General features: G+C 50.8%; 2 protein-coding genes and 1 long non-coding RNA gene across 7 annotated transcripts in view; 1 reads left to right on the forward strand and 2 right to left on the reverse strand.

The window, feature by feature from the left end:
• The window catches only part of WASF2 (WASP family member 2), a 74,846-nt gene extending 59,432 nt beyond the window's left edge, over positions 1-15,414 (forward strand). For 4 of the 5 annotated variants that reach the window (XM_073903117.1, XM_025856745.2, XM_025856746.2 and 1 more), the window contains 7 exons: positions 1,735-1,869; positions 2,394-2,547; positions 4,695-4,812; positions 5,817-5,947; positions 8,076-8,249; positions 10,108-10,622; positions 11,754-15,414. In XM_073903117.1, the coding sequence (XP_073759218.1) occupies positions 1,735-1,869; positions 2,394-2,547; positions 4,695-4,812; positions 5,817-5,947; positions 8,076-8,249; positions 10,108-10,622; positions 11,754-11,911 (1,385 nt within the window). In that variant the 3' untranslated portion in view covers positions 11,912-15,414. The remainder of the gene's footprint in view (positions 1-1,734; positions 1,870-2,393; positions 2,548-4,694; positions 4,813-5,816; positions 5,948-8,075; positions 8,250-10,107; positions 10,623-11,753) is intronic. The other variant, XM_025856747.2, reaches the window with a different exon arrangement.
• Positions 15,415-17,722: 2,308 nt separating this feature from the next.
• LOC141374491 (uncharacterized) lies at positions 17,723-18,486 on the reverse strand. Its single transcript, XR_012381420.1, has 3 exons — positions 18,377-18,486; positions 18,039-18,152; positions 17,723-17,875 (listed from the first exon to the last, which is right to left on the reverse strand). It is a non-coding gene; the product is annotated as an uncharacterized lncRNA (long non-coding RNA).
• A 4,851-nt stretch (positions 18,487-23,337) lies between these two features.
• On the reverse strand, positions 23,338-25,328 carry GPR3 (G protein-coupled receptor 3). Its single transcript, XM_025855832.2, is given in 2 exon segments — positions 23,338-24,520; positions 24,522-25,328. Coding segments are annotated over 2 exon segments (993 nt in total). The 3' UTR covers positions 23,338-24,334.
• Positions 25,329-25,570: the final 242 nt, after the last annotated feature.

Here is a 25,570-nt window from a genome sequence, read left to right on the forward strand (position 1 = left end):
TGTTTATATGTTGGGGGTAAGATTTTTGTCTTGAAAATCACTGTGTCCCATTCAGCCACTACTTGCACTGCCACTACTCCCTTCACCGAGGAGGAAGAAATCCTGGGTATTCTCTTGGTGCCTTAAAGGTGGGTTGATTCAGGTTTTTCTTTTCCTCCAGAATAGCTAGTCAGTTAACAGATTTATTTGTTTGTTTGTTTTTTTGTTTGTTTGTAATCCCTACACCCAATGTGGGCTCAACTTCACAACCCCAAGATCAAAAGTCACATGCTCTACCAACTGAACCAGCCAGGTGCCCTGGTTAACATATTTTTGAGCCTGGTTTATTTTTCACATGTAATGTTGCATGTTTGTCTGTTTTAGCTTTCCAATCACAGTTTTCTATTACCTGGATGAACATGATGCAGTATGGTTTTTATAGGAACTTAGCTGAGTTATGGACAGAGATCAGATAGGATCCTCAGCCTGCGGAACAGAAATGCAGCTTTGTTAGCCAGTTTGTGTTCTTTGAACCCAAGAGCTTCCCATGGTTGTTTAAATCACAAGATTGTTCAGTATGCAGAGACTTGTTCCTTCCTGATTAGAAACTCCTTACTGACTAAGTTTACCAGCAATTCAGAATACGCTGTTGATTGGTCTTGTCCTTACTCTCCAGGTTACACTGGGAAGGTGAGCAGCAGTTCACCGTGAAGATGCAGTTTTGGCCTTTTGACTAAATGTTTTTCCCCTCACGTGTGGACTAAGCACAAATATAGTTTAGAAGCTAAAAATCAGAGCCTACTTAAAATAGTTCTCAGTAGTTTTTTTGGTTGGGCACTGTCACTTATGCCTACCTTCACCTTGCACATAAGAAACTCAGGTGGTATATTTATTCATGTGTGCCGCTTTTCATTCCTAGCAAGAATATGCTTTGTGGCTTGGAATGACAATATGGAGGTAGTGTCAGATTGCTGGTAGGTTTCTTTGGCTGCAAATTCTCCTTGCATACCAGGGTTGAAAGTACGGAACTCTTCTTTTTCTAAAAAATAAGATACTGTGGAAGGAGAACACTGGTATGTTGGTTTTCAGGGAGGGCTTGAAAATTTCAGCTTTTCACTTGTTCCCTGAGATGTAGATTTGAAAGCTTATAACCTAAAGCAAAGACTTCCAAAGTTGTAGGTTATAGAACATAAGATAACTTTTCACCCCTTAGAAGTTATACGTCTCTGCTGAGTTGTTGATAAGTTCAGGGCCCCTCGATACCACAACTCATCATGGTTGTTGAATGTACTTTGGAGGTTCCATTGAGGATGTAATTTCTTATTTTTCATGTTAATTGTAGACACCTACAAGGTCCTTGTAACTCCCAGTCTGTTTTCCGGAACCATTTTACAAGGTGCTTTTACAGAGCAGCAAGGGGCTAAGGGCTATAGGCAAATGTGTAGACACATTGTCTACTCTTCCAGGATTAATTTTTTGTATTGTACCTTTTGATGTTACTCAGCCTGCATTGAGTTCGTGATTATTCAGTTTGCCAAGAAGACTATGAGAGAACAAATGCAGACTGCTCAGGCTATGGAGGGTGCGTTTCTATCTCCAAGAGCAAGCATCTGCATGTAACCCAAACCATCTTAGGGGGTGGGTGTGTGTGTGTGTTGGGGAGGGGAGAATAAGATCTAAGATCTTTAGTAGCAAGTTTTTCTAACCATTTAGTCATTTTTATGCTCTAGTGACTTGGTTTCTTTGTTCTTTCAGGTAAATATGCAGAGGACATTGTTGGAGAGCTCTTTACTCAGGCAAATACCTTTGCCTCTCGGGTAAGCTCCCTTGCTGAGAGGGTCGACCGCCTACAAGTTAAAGTCACTCAGCTGGATCCCAAGGAAGAAGAAGGTAAGTAAGGAAGCTGAGCTCAGCATTTGTAGGCTTTCCTGAGCAGTTTCTTAGGATTTTTTTCTCCTGATTTATAAAAAAGTGAGGGGAAAAAAATCACAGAGACCTGTGGAGTTCTGCTTTGAAATGACACAAGCCTGGGTGGTGTAAAGAAACCTTTTTAGCTCTACCACACCCCCACACGCTCCCTTTCTCCCATTCCCCCAATTCTTGCTCAAATCCCCCCTCCCCCAATCGTATTTTGTTACCATAAAAGTACTTGGAAGATTCATTCCTCTTAAGGAGAGGCCTGCTAGATCTGGCCACATAGTAAACCTTTGTGTTGCCTCATTTTGTTCGGTCGTGAAATGGCTGGGCTGCTGACAGCCTTGTGGGGCTTCCCCAGAGGGGGGAGAAAAAAAAAGCCTGGCTGCAGACAGGCGCAGCCAAGAAACGCAGCAGCTGAGGCCTCTCAGACTGGTGTGACTCAGTGTTTGCTCAGATAGCCTGTCGTCCATTTTCTCCTGCCTTCCATCTTCTCTCAGTGTCACTGCAAGGAATCAACACCCGGAAGGCCTTCAGAAGCTCTACTATTCAAGACCAGAAGCTTTTTGACAGAAACTCTCTCCCAGTACCTGTCTTGGAAACATATAACACCTGTGATACTCCTCCACCTCTCAACAATCTTACCCCTTACAGGTAACCTGGCTAGTTCCTCCCTGTGTTGACCTGTGGTTAACAGCACTAGATGGTCTTTTTATTTAAAGATGTTTACATCAGAGGATTGTATCCAAAAGCTTACTGCCTACCCCAGAGTTGTTTGTGGCAGCAGCAGCTAATGTTTACCATATAAACACTTGTCACTTATTGTTTGGTTTCTAAAATTCATAGTAAATATGATATATACTGGAAGTTTGCTATAGCACTGCATGCTGCAGAGTTTAATTTGGTGTAAGCCAGGTCCATCCTGGATTCCATCCAAGGAATTCGGTTATTATAGAACCAAAAGGACTTTGTTACAGAGCAGTCCTAAAGCATGCATCCCAGGGGCGACATTCTAGCAAGGCTCCCACTTACTCGGAAACCACTAGATTACCAGATGTTTGGGTGTGTTAGTGGGGCTAGCTTTGTGGACTGGCTGCTCTGGGCCCTCAGGGTCCTTCCAAAGCTTAAGGAATAATTGGCATTCTTCCAAATGAGTGTTCACTTTGTTTAGAACATCCTTTTGACATTCCCCTCTGCAAGGACCTACACTGCTGCAGCTAAACTTGAGAAAGAAGGTAGCGTTATAGACAACTTAAGCCCCTCCCCCCCTCCAGTGGTCTATAGTGTGATCATCCTGCAAAAAACCACTGAGCAGGGGCAGAAAGTGAATATTTATCTTGCTTGTATCCATAAATATCTTTGGAGCAGGTAAAAAGTAATTACAGATAGCTGGAGGCAGATGTCTTCTGCAAGACATGGGTGTACTGCAAAGTAAAATGTGTGTGTGTGAAACTCAAGGACACCCACCTGATCCAGGGAGCTGGGAAATAGGAGCATGGTAGCTATTCACACAGATAAAAGTACATAGCATCTATCCCATAGCGTCTATCCTTTGTTATTACTGTGTAAAATTATGTTTGTACCTTCACTTTCAAAGGGACTAGCTAGCAGAGCAGGACAGAGATTTGACTCTGTAGCTTCCATCATTTATTGAGCTAGATTTGGGCAGAGAGGTTTCAGGGCACGAAGGGAGTGTACACCTGATACTGAAGGGAGTGTGACGTATGACATAAGGCTTGTGTAATAGGATAGGGTAAACAAATGATATTAAGACAAGTTTATTTTTCAGTTAATGGTATTTTCCTTTTTATTATTCTTCTCTCAATTATCTGGATTTGGCCTAACAGAAATGAGCAGTAGTGTAGCTAACTCAGAACAAGATTTAATATAAAAATCATTAGTGTTTGATTTGGAAATGCTTTCTGTGTGTCGTGACAGGCCAGGGAATAGAATTGCCTTTCTAATTCTTTTTAGTTTAGAATAGTGCTAAAATAAATGTCCACCCCGACCACATGCTTTCTAGAAAGAGAGAGGGACTTAGTCATGCCAAAGTGCAGGATTCCATCCAGTCATCAAATCTGGCAGGTAACCCTTACATGGATACTCAGTAGCACTCTCGGTACTTCTGTCACAGCCACTAAAAGATGATAATTAAATCTCGTCATTAAACAGCTGTCCATCTGTTCTCACTGGGGCCCCCTTGTGGTTGGGGGGTGGGGTGGGGATGCGGAGCTATTCTAGAAGGGAGCAAGAAGGTGGATTGCTATGGTTACCTGTTTTTACAGAGGAATAACGGCTGCACACATATATGCTTTCACATGTATATATCTATATATAATGTACACATGTGCGCCTCCACATTGGTGTACAGGTTTCACGTGGGTGGGAAGCCACTAATGCTTCCTAGAGAGTCTTGGGGAATTGGTGGGAGAAGGGGAACCAATGGCAGGAATCCCCTCTGATGTGCCAGGATATCAGGACATCCTCAGGGAGATGTCTGTAGCCATGCAGATCATTAGAAATAATCAGGATCCCTGCTGCTCTAGCCTATTCTTCCCCTGACCATGCAAATTCCTCTACCAGGAATTGAAAGTAAGGCTAAGTTTCTTAAAAAGCCAGATAAGTAAAGAGGTGCCATTCAGGGGGCATTGGAATGCTGGTAGGGAAGAGGAAATATGCAGTTTGAATGACTTCTTGATTCTTCAGTGTAAAAACTGCTAACTGGTAGGTATTTGGAATACTGGATTTGGTTGGGAGCTCATCTGTCTACTGACAGCTACTTGTCTTCATTTCTATCCCAGGGACGATGGGAAAGAGGCACTCAAATTCTACACAGACCCTTCGTACTTCTTTGATCTTTGGAAGGAGAAGATGCTGCAGGACACCAAGGATATCATGAAAGAGAAGAGAAAGCATAGGGTGAGGGGAAAGGGGCCTCTGTTCTACACATCAGTAGGCACGATTGTGGAGGGGGATAAAAAGGAAGCCGGTCTTATATGAAGTAATCATTCCGAGTGGCTGCTTGCTTGGATGCCAGGTGAAACTCTTTAAAAAATGTGTCCACTCCAAGCACAAGCAAGATGAAAGTATAAATCACACCAAAAATGTGTTTGTTCCCCCTAGCGCTATTAACAATTGAGTATATTCAGGCTGAGTTTTAGAAATTGACTTTTCTATTCACCATTTATTTCTCTTGCAATTTGCACCTGACTCTGCTGGACACTCAAGCTAGGCTAGTCCCTTCCCGCCAGTTTTGCAGTTCATTTCTCACAGAGCAGCACAGGGCTCTACAGTGTTTGATTTACAAACAGGGACAGTTTAACACCTTCACTACTGATTGGGTGGGGTGGGATGAGGGCATAGGCCTAGTTTTGGGAGCCACTCCTCTCCCCATAGACCTCCAGTGATGTGTGTAAGCATATGACCTACCAGTTGCAACCTCACAATCCCATTAGCATGGCTGCCGGGAGGCCCAAGAGAGCCCCAGGGGCGAGTGCAGCTGCACAGGCTGAGAAACTCCTCATTGGTAGTTTGATTTTGTTTTGTTAGCTATTTCCTTATACTTGTCGCAGAGACAGTGACTGACCTTCGTGGCAGAGTGAGTGACAAATAGCTTTTTACTAACTTCCTAACAATTAGAGCTGCTCAGAAACATGAATGAGTCACCCAAAGAGATAGTGAGTTTCCCATCTGTAGAGGCGTCTGAGGGTTGGATTAAGTGAATGTGTTTCACCTTGGGAGGTGGTTTGGACTAGATGACCTCTAGGTCATTCCAAAACCAGTAATTCTATAAATTCTCTAGTTACTGTATGTTGCCTAGGCAAATCATGTCTTGGGTGTGCATCCTTGAAGGTGGATGGAATTTTAATGAAGGACTTCGGAATAATGTTTTACAAAGGCTTTTCTGTTTCTTTTCATTATAGAAAGAAAAGAAAGATAATCCAAATCGAGGGAATGTAAATCCACGTAAAATCAAGACACGGAAGGAAGAATGGGAGAAGATGAAGATGGGACAAGAATTTGTGGAATCCAAAGAAAAGCTGGGGCCTTCTGGGTAGGTGATGCCTTCGTTTTATTGGTAGCATTCTTCGAAGGGCCTGGGGCCCTGGGGGCAACAGTCTGACAGCTCTGGTGTGACACCTTTCACACCCCACTGAAGTCTGCCTGTGTGGCTAAGATCAATACCACTATGAATCAGCTACCTGAATGTGCATCCATCTGGTGATTAGAATTTGCTAAATAAATCAAGAGACTCGGCAGTTTGAATGAGGTGACTGTAGTAGTCTAGAAAAGAAAGCCCATGGCTTCGGATGCCCTTGCTCTGCCAGACACTCATATGTCTGTGGGCCTCAAAGGAAAGACTGGAAAGAGAAGAAAAGTGGTCTTGGGAGCTCTTTGCCTCCAGAGCATTGATTTGAAGGTCGTGCCTAAGAGCTGGGCATTTCACAGGAGTGGAGAGGGCCAGGCAGAGAATTCGTGCACATCACCAAAGCAACTTTTCAGTCAGCCTTTGTCAGTCTCGGGAGAGAGGCTGGCCAAGGGACTGAAAGCAGACCTCAGAGACACTGTGGGAAAGGTCGCTCGGCCACTATTGAGGCTATATATCTCCATGGGGAAACAGTAGATGTCAGGCTGACCCATTTCCCAATACCAAATCACACTGGAGGTTTAAAAGGAAAAAAAAAATTGGTTTTGAGCTTGGTTGATGCTTATCCTGGTGTCCGACCTGTGTGACATTCAAAGCCAAGTCACCACGACTGCTTGGCATGAGTGTTGCCCTGGTTTTTTTCTCTAAATACATTGCATCCTGGCTGTCAGAGAACCATGCCAGCCAATGCCGGGTGTCTAGGAATGTTAAAAGGAAAGAGTTGAGTTGTTCTTGCTTTTAGGAATAACTCTACCATGAAAATCTTGACTTTTAAAAATCTTGACACTTCTGACACTTGTTCTTCCTGGATTAAGAGATTTGTTTTAAAGAGTGATGAAGATGGTGAGAGAAAAAATGAACATTTCTCTCTACAGGGAAATCAGCCCTGAGGGTACCTTCATTACCTTCACCTCCCAGTAAAAGGGACCATTTTGTTCCATGGCCCCATCCTGTTCAGACAGGCCTTGTCCTAGGTTCTATGACTGTGAGGCCAGAATCTTGCATGTTCAGAATGCCAGATATTATGTGTTTGGTTTCTGTTGTGTGTGTGTGTGGAATGGGGCTGGTGAAAATGAGGATTTGCCTCCCATTTTCCTGTTGTCCAAGAAGTTTGGGATTGGGCTACATGGCTGGTCTGCCTGGGTATGCTTGTTGGTGAACCTATAAAGAGATGTACTAAACCTACAGGGCTCCAGGCCTTGGGGATTTTCTGTATCAGAGTATCATTTGATTCATTAGTTCCCTCCAGCTCTCTTCTCTCCGGGGTCTGTCTGAGATGAGTTCTTTAGAACCCAGAGTGGTGGAGAGAAGGGGGAGATGGAGCAGAACCAACCATATTTTGCTAGCTGCAGTTTGGTGTATTTGTGTCATTTGGAGGTTTGTTGTTCACCCAAGGCCCAGTGGTCTGAGGGGCAGGTTTTCATGAGGCACAGGCCCTAGCAGCCTCCTTAAGTTGGCAGCTCATCGTGTTGGCTAAGAGAGCTGGCAGGGAGACCAAGTCTAGCTACCACACAGCAACTTGTATTTGTCCTCAGCTTGGTTTTGCAATCAAATGCCTCCTTGGCCTTTGAGTACTCCAGAGGCTTGCTGACCTCCAAACCAGGCTGTGTGCCAGTCACGTGTTTGCAGCTCACTAGCCTTGGGGCTTGGCTTTGCCCTTTGCCACAAGATAGACTTTGGGATTTGGGTATAGGCTGCTCTTAACATTTGGGAGAGAATTTAAAAGAACTGCTGGGTTTGACAAGTCCAACCAGCCCTGGGAAAGGAACAGCATGGTTTAGATTACCTGTGTTGAATCCCATTCCTCTGAATCCAGCAGGAATATCTGGGAGATATTTAACAATAGAATTTAGTCCTAAATTTTAATCCTGAATTTAGTCCTAAAATAAAATTTCAGAATGGCAGAAAATATGTGGGGAATATTCTTACTTCTTTCTTCCTAAAAGCTTTTGTATCAAATGCATTTTTGTAGGGTCTCTTAAAAAAAACCAAAAGCATGAGAGTACCACTCACACTTTTTAAATGACAGTTTTAGCATTGGGTTCATTTTCAGGTATCCACCCACCTTGGTGTACCAGAACGGCAGTATTGGCTCTGTTGAAAATGTGGACGGAAACAGCTACCCACCGCCACCGCTGTCAGACTCTACTTCTCCACCTTCTCCTTCCTTCTCTGAGGATAGCTTGCCTCCCCCACCAGCAGAATTCAGGTAAATGGTACTCTTTCTCCTGTCACTCTGGGTGGTTACATACTCAAGAACAAAATAAGTGTTCTTCAGGGTGCTGGGCTGGCTCAGTCAGTGGAGCGTGCGACTCTTGATCTCAGGGTTGTGAGTTCGAGCTCCGTGTTGGGTATAGAGATTACCTAAAAATATAAAATCTTAAGGAAAAAAAAATAGAACAAAATAAGTGTTCCAAATTCAGGGCAGGACCAGTAAAATAACTTGAGGCAAGTCTGTCTAGAGAATAGAAGTAATTAACATTTTATTGAAGTGCCTGTAAGGTGCCAGACATTATGCCAAACACCGTATATGTTGCTTCATCCTCACAACAGCCCTCCTGCGGTAGGTACCCATTTTACAGATGAGTAAATGGTGAGGCGCAAAGAGGTCAGTGAATTTACCTAAGGCCACACAGCCAGTCAGAGGCAGAGCCCTGATTGGAAAGCAGGTCATTCTGTCTTCAGTGCCCGTATTCTTAACTAGTAGCTATACTGGAACAGCTAGAGATCACCAACTTATCTCTTGTTGTTTTTACTTAGCTTTAACTCAGCATGAAATGAAGTGGTGTAATCTGCTGTCCTTAAAATATTTAACAGACACCTTGCCCAGTTATCTAGGAACCTAGCAGTCATTCACCTTTCTACCCTGTTCTGGTTCATTTCACTGCTGGAAAGAATGGAACAAAGGAAAAAGGGAGGTGAAACGTAGACTGTCCGTACTGATATGTGGCAGAGGTGTACAGGGGGAGAGTTAGAAAGTAATGGCTGAAAGGGGGTCTGTCTGAGGAATGTTCAGATTCAGTGTTTGCTCACAGTTACTTTTCCCTTTCTGATGCCTGACAAATGAGAGCTTTGAAAGGTACACTTTTCTTCTTGGATACTGTTTCATCAGAGATTGGATATGGTGAGGACCCCTCAGATGGACACCTAAAGTGGTGTTGTAACCCCTCCCCCTAACCCAGCCCCGTTCTTCTTGGCTCTTGAAACCACTCATCCCAGATCACTTCCTGCTGGTTGCCCTGTCAGATGCAGCTCAGACTTGAAGGTCTGTGGAAAATTCCAAGATGGACGCTTTTTTCTAAGGAGTAACTATTAGTGGAGGGCAGGTACAAAGGTGGAAAAAGAAATCCTTCAGCCTCACACATGGCCTGAGACCCTGCAGCCACAGCCAAGCATACCCGACTCAGGAGAGGCACGCCTGAGTCGTCTCTCAACCCGGGTGAAGTCTGGTGGCACATTCATTTCCCATCTCTGCTGACCCTCAGATCCTCATCCCTTCTCAGGATTTTCCACATGAACGGTGGAGGTGCATTTACCTGGATCTGTGCCCTGCTTAGGTTTGGTCAGCTTGGCTTGGGTTTCCTGCCCTCACAAGATCTGGTGAATGATAATAGTCTGAGGAATAGAGCCCAGTGGGTGGGTGATGTTTGGATTTTTATTCCAGTTTTTCTTGCATGCCTTCTTGGTCCTGGTTCCAGGATTAAACTGACTGTCCCTCCTAGGAGAGTTCAGGAGGGTGCCTTCCCTTGGAAAGCTGGAAGGTTTGAGGGGGACCTAGGAGATGACCTTGGCCAACCCTTACCTGATAGAGGAATCCCAGTCTAAACTTCTTTCAATAGCTTTTCTCAATTTCTGCTTACATTCCTCTGCTGATGAGAAGCTTACTGCATTATGAGGCTGCCCATTGCATTGTTGGTCTGTTCTGACCATTCTCAGGTTTTTTCTGTTTGAGCTAAAATGAAATGATAGTAGTCAACCAAAATGAACCTAAGCTCGTAGATAAGCTTTATTAGAGGTGTATGTTTGCATGCGGAGCGTGATGGTGGATCTCTTCTTTGTCCTTTTAGCTGCCCAGCAGACAGCAACCAAAGAGGGCCTGGCTTAGCTGGACCCAAAAGATCCAGCGTGGTCAGTCCAAGCCATCCACCACCAGCTCCTCCTCTGGGCTCTCCACCAGGCTCCAAACCCGGGTTTGCCCCACCACCTGCCCCTCCACCTCCGCCTCCAATGATGGGCATTCCACCCCCACCACCGCCTGGAGGATTTGGGTCTCCAGGGACCCCACCACCACCTTCACCCCCATCTTTCCCACCTCACCCCGATTTTGCTGCCCCTCCGCCTCCTCCGCCACCGCCCGCAGCTGACTACCCAACTCTGCCACCACCTCCCTTGTCCCACTCAGGAGGAGGCGGCGCACCCCCCCCTCCCCCTCCCCCCCCTCCTCCGGGGCCCCCTCCTCTCCCTTTCAGTGGTACAGAAAGCCTGTCTGTCGCACCACCACTTTCTGATGCCACCAAGCCTAAGTCCTCCTTGCCTCCTGTGAGCGATGCCCGCAGCGACTTACTTTCAGCCATACGTCAAGGTAATTCCCAGTGCTGGGTCCTGGACCATGAGGCCTTGTCTTTCTGCAGCCGGGATGACTGGTTGGAGGGTGGGCTAAGGGGTTCTGTGCCCTTCCCAGGGGATAGATTCCCCCACTGGGTGGGGAGAGATTGGGAGGGACCTCAGGCCTCAGATCAGCCTAAAGAAAGGCTTCACTCTAAAAATAGAGTTGTAGATTTCTTTCCACCTTAGTTTAAAGTAAAGGATTCTTGGGGCCTTGGATGGCTGTCAGAAGAGCAGGCGACACTTGATCTTGGGGTCGTGAGTTCAAGCCCCACCTTGGGTGTGGAGATTACTTTAAGTAAGTAAGTAAAGTAAAGTAAGGGATTCTTAACTTGGGTCTTTGAACTCCTTGACAAGAAATGTTTTGCCTGTGTTTGCATTCATTTTGTGCCCCAGAGAAGACCAAGCCTCACTACCCTAGAAGGTACTTTTCTGGCCACACTCAGTCATGTCCTGTCTTCCACTTTTGTGCCTTTCATATCCCTCCTCCCTTTTCTCTTTCCCCTTTCTCACGCCAGCCTCCTCCCCTTCTTCTCCTGTTCCCCTTCCCTCCCTTCTTTCCCACCTTCCTGCCCTCCCTCATCACCTCACCCTTGTGGAGCATCTATTCTCCTTCTGTCACAGGTCAGGGCTGGTCCCAGTGGGGTAGAGTGGTTTCTTCTGTGAGCCTTCTGGAACTAAAGGATTGTCTGGGGGAGATGAGTTGGGGCAGCTGAGCTCGGCAATAATCAATGAACTGGGCAGACTGAGTGCCCGGTGGGTCCGATCGATGACCCCTCCCCACCTAGAGCCTCGGTGAGAAGTACCATCCTCAGCAGCCTGATACGTGGAAAAGGGAAGAACGGCAGGCTTCCTTTCCAACACACCTGCAGCCCCGGGGCCAGAACTGGATAAAGCCTCACCTTTCCTTTTCTGGCTTCCCCCTTTCCCTCTTCGCTTTCTCAGGGCATCCTTCTTCCCCCCCACCGCCTCTCCCTGACTCCGTCCACCCCTCCTTCCTCGGTCCTGTGTGGATCCTGAGACCTTTTGAGATTGACTCGCCTTCTAAACCCTTCTCTCTCTCTCTCTCTCTCTCTCTCTCTCTCTCTCTCTCTCTCTCTCTCATCAGGCTTTCAGCTGCGCAGGGTTGAGGAGCAGCAGGAACAAGAGAAGCGTGACGTCGTGGGCAACGACGTAGCCACCATCTTGTCTCGTCGGATTGCCGTGGAGTATAGCGACTCGGAGGATGACTCCTCTGAGTTTGATGAGGACGACTGGTCGGATTAACTCTTTCTGCCTGCTGCCCACCTCCCTTTTCTTTCTCCCTGCTGCCTTCTTTGATGCATATCTGAACAGTGTAATGGGAAAAGGGAGGAAAAAAGAATTTCGAGGGGCCAAAGTCTTCCCTGAAGCAACCAAAGATATATCCAAGTGCTTCCTCCAAATCAACATATATTTTCCCATCTCCCCATGGACAGGCCCCGTGGGGCTCCTGAGATTCAGTAGCTGAGATGTTCCCTCTTCCCTTCAAGTGACTGTTGCATATTGAAGAGAAGGAAAAACTCCCAAGCAAATCGCTTTGATTGGGTTTAGATTGGAGTTGGTACCTTCCCCTGGGAGCCATCTTCAGCTGTGGTCTCCTTCCAAAATCCTTACCCTTCAAATAATGCCAGCCATCTTCTGGTCCTAAAAAGCCTGCAGGGGCACGGCCAGCCCCTTTCCCATGCACTGAGAGGGCTGAGCAGGCCACATGCCCTAGCAGCCAGACTGCCACACTTTTCTGCCCTGGTCATCAGGGGGAGCTTCCTTTTGCTAAGCCATCCCAGTGTCTGGAAGCCCTTTATTCTAGGAGTCATCAGGCCCTAAAGAGCGTCTCCCCCTCTGCCCAGAAATGGTGCCTTTCTGAAGGCTGAAGTTGTTGCCTCCTTCCCAAGCTCCCTCTCTAGAGTGTGGTGTTCAAGTGTCCTTTAAATGCCCCTCCTTCACTACCAGGTGCTCTAGGCACCACAGCCCAGTTCAGACCTCTAATACCCATGACCAAACTAGCCCCAACACGTAGGGATCTGGACCTCTGCCGACTGTCAGGAGCCAAGCTTAGAGACTCGGAACTGCAGAACTGGAAGAATGGTGGAACTCCTTGGATCTTAGGCTCCTAATGATGCTGAAATCTAGATATGGGAAATGACTTGCTCCGGGTCACACATTGGATGGTGACAACTCTAGAGCCCAGAATTCCTGATTCCAAGTCACCTGTGCCTTCTGGGACCAAATAGTGGGCACTTGCTGGAGACGAGGCAGAACAGTCTTGGCTCTGTGCTACTCCAGACCTCACCATAGGTGGGAGTCCCAGTAGGAGGGCTCAGAGCCAGTGCCAGGCCTGTCTGTGCTGCTCAGACCCTTATAGCCTGTCTCTCCTCCCCCTTTACTATCACCATTGAACCACATGGCCTTGGGAGCTGCCTTTCTGGGGGACCAGAGGTAGTGAGAGAAGGAAGGGGGTATGCAGCTTTGACAGGTGCTGTTTTCAATTCCTCTGCAACTCGTCCCCCTTTTATTTCCCCAGTTTAAGCATAGATTCTGCCAACTGTAGAAACTTCAGTCCCTCAGGCTGGTGGCTGCCGCAGGTAGCTGCCTAGGGGGGCCTGGCAGCCGTGAGGAGGACTGAAAGGCAGAGGGGCTCTGGGTCTTGTTTCCAGCTCCCTCTTCACTGCGTGCAGTGATGTTCCCTCCCTCACTCCCCCTGCTCCCAGAGCTAATACACAGGTGCTATTATTCAGAAAAAAACTGGTCAGCTTTGGCCAACAGTGAGGTTTCTTCTCTTCTGCCCTAACTATTGTGTAGCCTCTTAGCTGAAACCGGCTTCTCCTGGCTTCTCCGGCTTTCAGAGCCCTGAAACAAAGAGAAACAGGATCTGTCTCTACCCAGCACGGCAAATGGTTGTAATAATTGCCAAAGCCCTCATAAACCCCTCCGGCTTGAGGAGAGTGTGTAATCATGGGTACTACCGCTGTGCCCTGGCTGGATGCTCCCCCTCTGCCTTCTTTCCTTGAACTCTGGCGTTGGGACTGAGCCTCTAGGGGCCAGCATGCCCTCCTGCTAGGGCCGCTGCCGAGTTCACCCTCTTCCCCCTTCCCAGATCAGGTGTTTGTGGCACAGGGCCGGCACCATGCTCCAGTGCTGAGCATACCAAGCGGTGTGTGCCCCCACCTTGCTTCCTGCCTTGCACTTTGGAAGCTGAAGGTGCTTTCTTCAGAACCCTAAAATGGCTGTTGAAGGTGTCCCTGGCTGCAGCCCAGCAGTGGCTGGAGAGGCAGGTGGAGGGCAGTGGTTCTCCCAGATAGAAGTCCTGGGGCCTGGCCAGGCCAGGGTTTGGGTGTAATGGTTTTGACTAAATTACCCCCATCCCCCTCCTTTCCGGAAAAGGGGGAGCGAGCACCACTCGCTATCATTCTGCTCTGACCTTGAAGGGGGCGGTGTTGGCCTGGCTTCTGGAATGGACACAGTCAGCCCTGGAAAGGGCTGGGGGCAGAAGGGGGGGGCACTGCCTGCGGAAGGTAGGATTAGATCATTAGCTCAGTGACCTCCTAGGGTTTCGATGTGCTGTGTTCTCATCCTACAGCTGGTTCGGTAATGATCTGCAAGTCCCGGAGAGCAACAGCACTGCTCTGCCTGGCGCCCTCATTAAAATCCATGCAGCCAAGCTCTGCGCTTTGTAGCAGCCGGCCTTGCGAAGCCGAGGAAAAGCCTCCTTGGCTCGGGGGGCTGGGGACCCAGTCAGCCCAGAGGCCCTCTGGGCTCTATGCATATGTGCACCAAAAACAAAAACAAACAAAACCCACATAAAACAACAAAAAAAATACCCCACTTCTTTAAACCCAGAGCCCTTTAAGATGATAAAGGACCCTTTGCAGATAATTGTCTGTCTTTGGAATCCTGTAATTGTAGAATGCAAAGTTTAGTGATTATTTAAACTGGGCCGAGGCTGGTAAGAGTGTGGGGCAGTGGCTCATAAGGACTCTTAAGCGCTGAAGCCAAGGAGCCACCTCCCTTCCCTGGTCTGCCCAGCCCAGGGGACCTGCCCCCATTCCTGTGGCCCAGGGACCCAGCTTCCAGTCGGCTTGTCAAGAAGTGACTTGCGGCTTCGCCCTGCTTGTGAGGACTACATTCCAAAGGAGCAGCCGCAGGCGGGGCGCAGGCTCTGCCATTCCTTGGAGGTCAGAGCAGCTGGCCCAAGCTCCAGCTCGCCTCCAGCGGAAGCTCGAGCGCCCTCAGAAACGACCCTGGCCAATGTCACCGCAGAGCCGAGGCGGTGTTGTCAGGGCTAATGTGAAATCTCTTCCCGTGGCGCCGGTCCTCCGGCTCTGCAGCGCCAGCTTGGACAGATTGAGGTCTCTGTGGCTTTGGTGACCCTGCTTAAGCATTCCCACCGTGTCCCAGCTTTGCTCTCGCCTGCCTCCCTCCGCAGCCCCCCTCACCTGACCTCAGGGCCTGGGGAGGGGGCCATTGCCCAGGGCGAGGGGCTTTTGCTCAGGAGAGATGTCGGGCCTCCTGGGGGCATCAGGCTTTGAGCTCAGACCTGGGACCAGGTGTCACTAGGAGATATGCCTCATTTTGTGCCTCAGTGAGGGCTAGGGAACAATTCTGTTATTGTATTAACTTGACTCAGTTAACTCACTTGAGAAACTAACCAATTTTTACTTTCTGTCTAGAATGATGTACATGTAGGAGAGTCAGCCCTAATGCTCCCAAAGTGCCTTTTCTCTGATATTAAATATATTTATAAGGACCTATTCCAGTGGATTCTTGGGTGTGTTTGCCACATCGATTTTAGGGAGTGGGCATCTGTGTAGTAGGGATACAGTCTGGAAGTGGGTCTTTCTCCCCTGAGGGTGGGAAAGGAGATTCCGTTAAAGATCTGGGAGGGTGGGGTTAAACCAAACCCCTGAGGTGACCCCTTCCTCTTCGCCCTGCTCCTCTTAGGCCCTTAGGAGGACATCCAGTTTTTTAAAGCCCTGTGGCTCCAAGCCTGGTCTCCTTTGTTTCCCTGCCAGGCTTATGTGTGGACCACGTCAGCACCCCATAACCTGAGGATTCCATGTAACGATTTTATGTTATACATGCAAATATGTAAATGCCAACATTTTAAATAATGTGATAAATCTTTGTAGCTACTCAGCCACCTCTGGCGGGGGGGTGTGTGTGTGTGTGTATAACAAAATGGTTGGAAGGGGACAACATCTGTGTGTGTGTGTGTGTGCGCGCGCGCGTGTGTGCGCGCGCGCAAAAAAGTGGTTGGAAGGGGACACATCAATAGCCGCAGGTGGCGGCTGAGCTCTGGAGGGAGGGCTGGTGTGGGCGGGCGAGAGGAGCAGGAGGCCTCCGGGTCTGGATGGTGCACCCTGCGTGGGAGGTGGAGGTGAACGCTGGAAACCATTTTGGTTTAGGAGGAGACCCAAGTTGGGGAACTTAGAAGCCCAGGTCCCCAGGCCCTCCTCAGCTGGCGAGGGGTGTGTGTAGGGACCAGGGGAGACACGCTGGTGTCCTCCATCAGGCGGAAGAGCAGCACTGGCAGAACGCTGATGTTGCCTCCCAACATCTGGCCGGCATCTTGTCTGCCTCTCAGACCCAAGCAACTTACCTTAAATAGAATGATTTTCAATGGAATCCGATAAAAAGTTCAGGCTGCTGTACACCCCCTCTCCTGCCTGGGAAGGCGAAGGGGCTGGGTTTCTATTCTGACCCAAAAAAATGACCTACCCAGGAAGCAACGGTTGTTCCAAGCACAGCTGCTGCGGGTGACTGTCCCTGGGGGTAATTTATGGGCAGGCACCCAGATCCAGTTCCGGGCCCAGCGGACGCTGTGGGGTGGCCCCGGGAGAGGGGGGCGGGGAGCAAGGTTGGTGACTCCGCTGGTCACGCCTGCTGTTCGGGGAGAGAGAGGCACCCACTGGCGTCCCAGGAGAGGGGGCAGAAGTTTTGAATTGTCAGCAACTGCTGCGCCAGGCGCGCTGAGCTCATCGCTGGAGGTGGGGGTGCAGGGGAGGGGGCGCGGGAGCCGGCTCGCCCCGCCGGAGCCCCTCGCTCCACCCTCCGGCTCAGGCCTGTGTTTAGTCAGCACTTGGCTTCCCGAGGCCGGTGACTGACAGGCAGCCAGACGCCCGCCCTGGGAGAAGACAAAATGGTGGTGTCGGGAGCCGCCCTTGCTGGGGAAGTGGAGGGGAGGAATGTGGTTCTGGGAAGCAGGCGGCCGCAGCTTAAATTCCGGCTCCTCCGCTTGGGAGCTGTGACCCGGTGCTTCACCTCTTAGGGCTAATCCTGAGAAGAATGAGCATGTGCTGAGTGCCTACTACCTGCCTAGGACTGCACGCGCTTTATTTCAGCCTTAGGAGGGAAGGGTCTCATTGTACACGTGAGAAAAACAAGTTCAGAGGTTGAGTCGCCGCAGACCGTGCAGCTGGCCAGGAGCAGAGCCACACCTCAAACCCGGGTCTCTCTCAAGCCCGAGATCATGCTCTGTCCGCCATACAGCTTCAACGGCTTTCAGATTCTCTCCCGTCCGGAACCGCGGGGTTCAGTGTCCGAGGGGGCGTGTTACGGTTTTCCGTTCCACTCTACCCCACCCTCTGGCGCCCACCTTTACGGGGCACGGTTATTTGTGCCCCTGCTTTGAAATCAGGTGGGCCGGCTTGAGGGCCCGACTATCCTGGACCCTGAGAGTTGGAAGTACCTCGCACCCTGAGCTGCCTGGGAACAAAGTGGGTTTCCCACGTGCGGGCTGGGGCTTCCCACAGACACACGGTGCTCAGGGCACGCCGCACACCTGTGAAAACGCGCACATTCATCCACAAAGACCCGGAGACACAAGGCGACACCTAACACGTGAGCGGGCACACACGAGATCCCAGGCCCAGGGACACGTGCACACTCCGTACACGGAGCCCTGCCCTTGTGCAAACAAGGACACAGACCGGCACACAGTTACAGGAACACATCATCGCAGGCGAGCCTCACTCGGTCCTCACCGCCCCCCCCGCCCCCCCCCCCCGCCTTCGCGCTGCCGCCGCCAGCTCCTCACTGCCCCCTCCTGGCCGCCCAGGGACCAGGGCAACCTGGCACCATTTCCTGTGAGTTCGCCTCTGGGGTGGTTGTCAGCTAGCTCCCTTCGTAATGAGGCTGGGAGCAGTTTCAGGTGTTCCTCAAAGACAGTCCCTCTGCCCCAGGAGATGAGGGTGTCTAGAGGGAGGTCTGAAGCTGGAGGACACAAAAAGAAAAAGAAAAAGAAAAAAGGCTCTCACACCCAAAGGAATTTCTCACGGTAGAATCCTCAGTACAGTGGTGGCGGGAGTCCTGCAAAGCCCCGCTCCCCGCTCAGCAGGCAGCCACCCCGCCCTTGCCTCAGGAACTATGCACGCACCTGCTCCCACTGTATACATATTTAAAGAGAAGCAGACTTCCTGGCCAAGAGGTCAGAGGTCAGGTCTTCTAGCTCCCACGTTGCTGCTCCCTCTCTGGGCTTCAGCTTCCTCACCTATTCAGTGAAGAGTTAAGTTGACCATGATGTACGTGACCCCTCCACCCTGGAGTCCCACCGTCTTGGGAAATAACACCTCTCCCAAACGTAATGTGCCTGAGTAAAGCACATCATTAAAAACCACGACCCCCATGCATTCTTCAGGCCAGTCCTGGGAGGATTACCAACCAAAGCTTTTTAGTGCTCTTTTACAGCTGAGGAAATGAGGCACAGAAACTTACCCAAAGTCACACAGGAAGTTGGCAGCAGGCATGGACATAGACATCCTCTTCTTGTGGGCCCCAGGCTGCCTACAAGAGAGTAGAACTCTCCCTGTGGGCTCAGGCCCAGAGCCAAGGAGACAGGAACAACAGAGACTAAAGCCAGAAGCTCCGCCCCTCTTTTTTTTTTTTTTAAGGTTTTTGTTTTGTTCTGTTTTGTTTAGTCATCTCTATACCCAACATGGGGCCTGAACTCACAACCCCGAGATCAAGAGTCTCATGCTCCACTGACTGAGCCAGCCAGATGCCCCAGAAGCTCTGCCCCTCTGTCTGGAGCCCTGAAGGCTGAGGGGAACCCAGCAGAGGTCCCAGCGTTCGGTGTTGAGACGGAGGCTACTACGGAGGCTGGGAAACGGCCACTTGCACCCTGGTGGGTTCCACCACTCCCCACCCTGACCAGCAGCCTGTGCACACCTCGCGCTTCCTCTGCAGAACCAGAGGCGGGCTAAAGAGGGTTCTCCCTACTCGGTGGCCACCAGTAGCTTGTTCATCAAGGTACCACACACATGAGTGGCGTGTGCATGCATGCCTGGACTCCACGGGTGTGCACTCACACATAGATGCCTGTTCATATATGCCTACAAGTACACTTAGGCATATATTCATAGGTCTGGGTAACATGTAAATGTACGTGCTTGCAATCCTGTACACCTATGACTGCATTCACGTGTTTAGGTGAGGTGTGTTTGGATGTACACGTATAAGAGGTTTCTGTGTATCTAGCGGGTAAAATACGTACATGTCAGATGTACACGTACTGGGTTTGTTCACGAATGTACTTGGGTATGTGCAAATGTTCACCTGCATTTGTGTAAAAAAGTGAAGTGAATCATGTCCATGCACGTGACTGGTGAGTGTAAGTGTGTGTGCAAGGAAGGCTTCATGTGACTGTGTACACATGAATCATAGGGGTGCCCTCAGCAGAGAATATGATGTCAGTGTTCCCCTAAGCCCTGGCATCAGGAGCGCACTGCTCGCTCCAGCCAGGCACGGGGCTTATAGCACCCCCACCCCGCCCCCATCCTGCTTGGCCAATTTGCAGCCTCTTGCTCCCAGCTCCCGAGAAGGCCTGCAGCAAAGTCAAGGGGCTGGTGGCCAATTAGCGAGGGGGTTAATCAGGGATCTGGGGACCCCTGGGGGGCAGGAAGCTGAAGGCAGGCGCTGAGGTTGGCAGGAGCACTTGCTGCCTGTCATGGGGGTGGGGGAGGGGAGAGGCAAGGAGGGGAGGCTGAGCCAGCCTGGTGGCTGGAAACCAAGGGTCTGCCTGTGAATTCCTGATTGCTGAGCACTGATAGCAGCGGGGAGCCTGTGTGACTGTGTGTGCAAAGGGGCATATATACATACATTCCTGTCCTTGAATGTGGTCCTGTATGCAAATGTGTGTACCTGACCCAGTACCATCTGTATATACATGTGCAGTTTTGTGTCTGTATACATGTGGGTGTGCGATGGTGTGCAAATGGATCTGGGGAGGCAAGCATGTCTGGACCCATGTGCACACATGTATACAAGGGTAAGTCTGTGTCTGTGTCCTCTTGTGTGCAAGGGTGTGTACACACACGGATGAATGTGCTTCCACGTGCAAACATGTGCACATGAAGTTGACGTGGTCTGTTAACATGTGTGCAATGATATCTGTGTGTGTGTACCAGTGTGCAGACACACCTGGGTCTGGATGTATGTGCATGTGTGTGTGTTCTCTGAATGGCCTGCGTATGCCCATGGTGTGTACCCATAGGTCTGCACGCATACAGGTCTCAGCGTGTCAGGAGCTGGGGAATGTGGGGCTGGCGGGCTCCGGGCTCCAGGAGAGAATCTGACAGACGACCAGACTTGCCGCAGCCCCCAGCCCCGGGAGCCTGTTTTCCAGCCTGCGGAAGCTGTGAGCCCGTGAACTCATCTTATATTAATAGCTGCTGTCTCCTCATTTATTGCAGGGAGAGGCGGTCATGGCCCCAGCGGGGGCTCAGCACTCGGGGCTCCTCCCCTCCCCCACACAGGACCTGGGAAGAAGGGAAAGAAAGACGGGCCCTAGAGCCTACCCAGGCAGGAAGGCAGGGCTCTGGGCCCCTGCCCTTTCCTCCCCCGAGCCACTGCCCAGCTCACCTCCCAAGCCTCTGTAGCTGGTGGGATCAGGTGTGGGGTTGGAAAAATGTCAGGGGCTTGGACACCCCCCCCACCCCAAAATACACACACACACACACACACACACATGCACGCACGCACGCACGCATGCACCAGGCATGCAGTGCTGAGTAGCTCCGGGCTGAGTACCAGATGAATCTGAGGCAGAAAGAGACATAGAAGTCTTCAGTTTGAGAGGGCAGGCATGTTCCTTCTCTCGGGGACCCTCAGTTGGAGGGGGACACACAGCCTTGCCTTCAGGCGCCCCTAAGGGCAAGACTTCTCTATAATATTTACTCAAGCTGTGTTGTATAAAACACATCTTCATGGCCATGGGAGGACTTAGCTAAGGAGGCTTCTTGGAGGAAGCACAGGGTAGGGGTGCAGGGAGGACCTGAGCTGTATCTACAGAATCCCTGAAGGAAGGAGAAGCCAGCCAACCCCACCACACACATAGGCTTCAACCCGAGGAGCAGATTGAGATCTCCCTCAGGTTGGGCCCAGGACCTAAGGCAGAGAGACCCTAGATACGGGCTCCCAGAAATGCCTCAGATCCACCATAATACCACACCCTGGCAAAAAGAGGAGGGCCCGTAGCATGGAGGCCTACCACAAGCCCTCCCAGACAAAAAGCATTACACTCTGCTGAGCTCTGGAGCCAGAAGCTGGGATGGGGAGGCAAAGGGCCAAGCCTGCCCAGAATAGTATGGGCACCTGGACCCTCTCCTTCTGGTTCCCCCTAGTGCTCCTTGGGAACATGGGTGAGGCAGCAAGGAGGCCCTTCTTCACACCGCCCCTCCCAAAGATCTGTGGGTAGCTTGGAGACCCCCAACCTCTCCCTAGCCTGGGGACAGGGCTCCCTGCCCGGGGTTTCCTTGCTTGCTGTTTCTGAGTTGCTCATGAAACTCACTCCCTTACCCAGGATAGAAACAGATTTGTAGTCAAATGGATCTGAATTCAAATCCCAGTTCAGCCCTTTACTATGTGGCTTTAGGCAGATCAATTGTCACCTTCAGTGAGGCCTTTCTTGGGAGCCTTCATTTAAAGCTTACATGTACTCCCTGTGCCCCTTCCCTACTTTATTTCTCTCCCAGGACTCTGAACTCTCTGACTTTACCAAGTCTTAAACTTGTCTCTTTATTACTGTCTCCCCTATGAAATTTACATTGTCCACAAGGATGGCAGTGAATGGATGAGGGCCTCTATTCTCAGAGCCTCAACTTCCTCTTCTGTAAGATGGGGAAAACAATAATACCAACCAAAGGGCCTTGGTGATGTTGTGTGAAATATTTGGGCCAAAGCTTGACATGGGGGAGGTGCTTGCTGAGTGGGTGTCTTTTTCCAGGGACCTTCCAGGAAGGTGGGGAAAGAAGGCTGCACCTGACCTGGTGGGCCACACCCTGCTTTGTATTTGGACTGGAGCTGCGTGTAGCTCAGCCCAGGTCTGCCTTCCACCAGCTCTGACCCAGCCCCTGTTGGCAGGTGCACTCCCCTTGGAGTCCTGTGGCCAGTATTGGGGAGGAGCCTTGAACACTAGGTGAAAGAGCTCTAGCCAGGGAAATGGAGAAAGACCGGAGTCCTAGCCTGGCACAGCTGTGTGGGCTTGAGCAAGTGACTGTTCTTCTTCAGGCCTCAGTCTCCCTGTCTGTACAATGGAAGGGTATTCTTAAGGGTCGCATCTCCAGGCTTTGCCTTCCTGGGAGGCTTTGGACGCCGGGAGGCTTTGCTGGTCAAGAAATGGCTTCCTCTTTCGCCACACTTCCAAACCTGCTCCTGCTCTTGCCTGGTGAACGTACTCTTTCTGGTTCCAAAACGCCCACACTTACGACCTGCACACTTATGTTCTCGGATGCACACACTTACCATCACTCACCTTTGGCTAGAAAAGAAGCTCTTCCAGCTTTAGAATGACTATACTCCATCCAACCTCCTCCTAAATGTGGCCTCTGGCTCTGAGAATGAACCCCAACACAAATCAGGGACCAGGATGTCCTAAGCCCCAGGCTTGGGAAGGAAGGAGAGGAGAGGCCATTGGCTAATAGAGCACAGGTTGTGGAAATGGATGTTGCCTTGGGCCAGTCACTAACCCTCCCTCAGCCTCAGTTTTCTCATCTATAAAATGAAGAAGATACTATCTGTGCCATAGGATGCTTGTTCAGCATAAACGAGGTGACATATGCAGTACACTTGGCATAGTGCCCAGCACACAGTAAACACCCACAATTAGAAGGAGCTGTTATTAAGGAAATGGATATGCTTTGAGCATATACTTCATGCCAAAGCTCCAAACAAAAGCGCACGTGGACATTCTCAACCTGAGAAGGGTCTAGCACCCTGATTTCTGTCCTCAGGATAAGGTGGGGTCCTTGGGATGCCTGGGTGGCTCAGTCAGTTAAGAGTCTGCCTTCAGCTCGGGTCATGATCCCAGGGTCCTGGGATCGAGTTCCACATCAGGGCCCATTGCTCAGCAAGGAGCCTGCTTCTCCCTCTGCCTCCCGCTCACCCTGGTTGTGCTCAATCTCTCTCTCTCTGACAAATAAATAAATAAAATCTTAAAAAAAAAAGTTGGGGTCCTTGCCTGGAAGTGCCCAGGTCTGAGCAGAGGGGCCCATTAGATTGGCCTGCCAGCCACACTCCACCCTGGGTCTCTAGCTTTCCCAGATCCCTCAACAGGCTCCCAGGCCTGACCTAATTCCCTCCCATTCCAGGCTCCCCCCACAACAGGCCCACTTCACCCCCTCCACACATTGAGACAGGAACATACTTATCACAAAATCGTTTTTTTATTGGGCGATGGGTCACGGATAGGAATAGGGACGCACTGGAGGCCATACCCCGGTTGGCAGAGGGGTCAGGTGTTGGCTCACACCCTGCCTCCTCTAGGGCACCGCAGGGTGGGGCCTGGCCCCCAGGTCCTGGCTGTGGCGCTGGATGCCAGGCTGGAGTGGAGTTGGGGTGGAGCGCCGTCTGGTCCCAGCTGCCTGGCCGGGCTGCAGTTTCCCCCAAACGGCCACCAGAGGGCAGCCTGCCCCCAGCGCAGAGGAATTCTCGGTTGCTCAGGTGATGGCTTCTTAAAAAAATAAAAAACCAGAGGCTGGTGTGTTCTCCCAGCTAACCCGAGAGGGGCGGGCCTGGGGAGAAGGCTCTGGTTTCTATGATCTCTTCGATAAAAAATAAGCAAAAATAATAACAAAATACGTGGTTTCTCTTTCTCCCTTTCCCCCCTCTAAGAACTGAGGTCAGCAATGGGGGTGTGGGGACTAGGGATACCCTGGTATGGCCTGGATTTCAAGGTGTGGGTCTCTTTTTTCCCCTTACCGCCTATAAATAAGTAAATAAATAAATTATAAATAGATACTCTCTTTGTATGTGCACATATATATAGATACATTTTTCTTTCTTTCTCCTGTCTAGACAACTGAGTGACTAACCTCTCTGACTCTTTAGCTCAGAAACCCAAAAGTAAAGTGACATGATTAAGGTCGAGGGGGAGGGGGAGATTAGGGACTTGGAATGGCACTGTAAATCACCCAGCAGCATTCTGGAACTCCAAGCCAGCTGGGCTGTGGGACATTTCTGAGTGGAACCTTGGCCACCTGAACATTCTAGAACCGTGGAGCCAGCTGGGCCCTGTAAGGATCTGGACAGAATCCTGTGAAACATCCAATGTCCTAGAACTCCAGAACCAGCTGGGTCTTGGGGGGTGTGGAGCTGGGGGGGTTGGGACAAAGCCCTGGAGGACCTAACATTCTGGAATTCCGTAGTGATCAGGGCTGAAGGGTCACCAGCGTATGACTAGACATCACTGGGGGAACGGGACCGGAAGGGGATCTTGGAAGAGGAGCAACAACAGCAAATGGCCCACAGCACCTTCTGCACGTCCTGGTTGCGGAAGGCGTAGATGATGGGGTTGATCATGGAGTTATAGGTCGCAGGGAGCAGGGTGAGATAGGTGTAGAGGGGTGGGGAGTGGGCACCCCCCCAGCAGGCAGTAGACAGTGAAGGGCAGCCAACAGGCAGCAAAGGCGCCAAGCACCACGGCCAGTGTGGCAATGCCCTTTCGGGTGGCCACGTAGTGGGAGGCGGGCAGCAGATGCCGCTGGAGGGCAATCTGCTGGGCATGGCGGCAGACGATGCGGCAGATCTGGGCATAGAGCTGCAACATGATGCCAAACACCATGAAGAAGGCAATGGCCAGGACCACCAGATGGTTCTTGGAGAGTGGATATACCACGCCACATGTGGACCGGGCATCCAGACAGTTCCAGGCCAGCACAGGCAGAAGCCCCAGGCCCAGTGCACCCCCCCACACAAGGGCCAGCATCACATAGGTCCGAGTCACCGTTGTCTCTGAATAGTAGGTGAGGGCGTTGTACAGAGAAAGGTAGCGATCGACGGTGATGGCCAGTAGGCTGCCCACACTGGCAGTAAAGGCCATGGCCAGCACACCAACCAGCACCAGGCTCATCTCCGCCGAGCCAATGCAGAACACAGCAGCAAAGTGCAGGACCAGGCCCAGGCCTGCCAGCAGGTCGGCCACAGCCAGGCTGCCCACCAGCAGGAACATGGGGGCACGGAAGGTGGGAGTGCCCACAATGATGGCCACCACCAGCGCGTTCTCACAGCTCACCAGGGTGCCTGAGATGCACAGCACCACATCCCAGGCCCTGGGTGAGGGCAGTGGTGCGGCTGGGCCTGTGGGCCCTTCTGCTGAGCCCGCGCTGCTCACATTCACGTTGCCTGAGCCAGCGGAGAGCCAAGCCAGGGGGCTGCCTGCACCCCACATCATTATACCTGTAGGAGAAAAGCCCTGTGAGAAGTTGGCAGGGCTGTGTGCTGGGTGAAGGGGTCTGGATGGGATGAGGTGCCCCTTAGGATACATTGTGAGTGTCTCCTCATGATACCTGGCTGGGTCCCAGTGCCTTGTCCCCCAATCATGCCCAAAGGGCTCCTTCCGGGATACCTTTGTCTCCCCCTGGCTCCCACACCCCCACGCCAGCAGGGGCCTATTTTCCTATAGCTGTCCTGGGT

This window comes from Callorhinus ursinus, unplaced genomic scaffold (genome assembly GCF_003265705.2).
Source record: "Callorhinus ursinus isolate GAN/ISIS: 27379988/994484 unplaced genomic scaffold, GSC_fseal_2.0 scaffold18, whole genome shotgun sequence".
In the NCBI taxonomy this organism is placed as follows: Eukaryota; Metazoa; Chordata; class Mammalia; order Carnivora; family Otariidae; genus Callorhinus; species Callorhinus ursinus.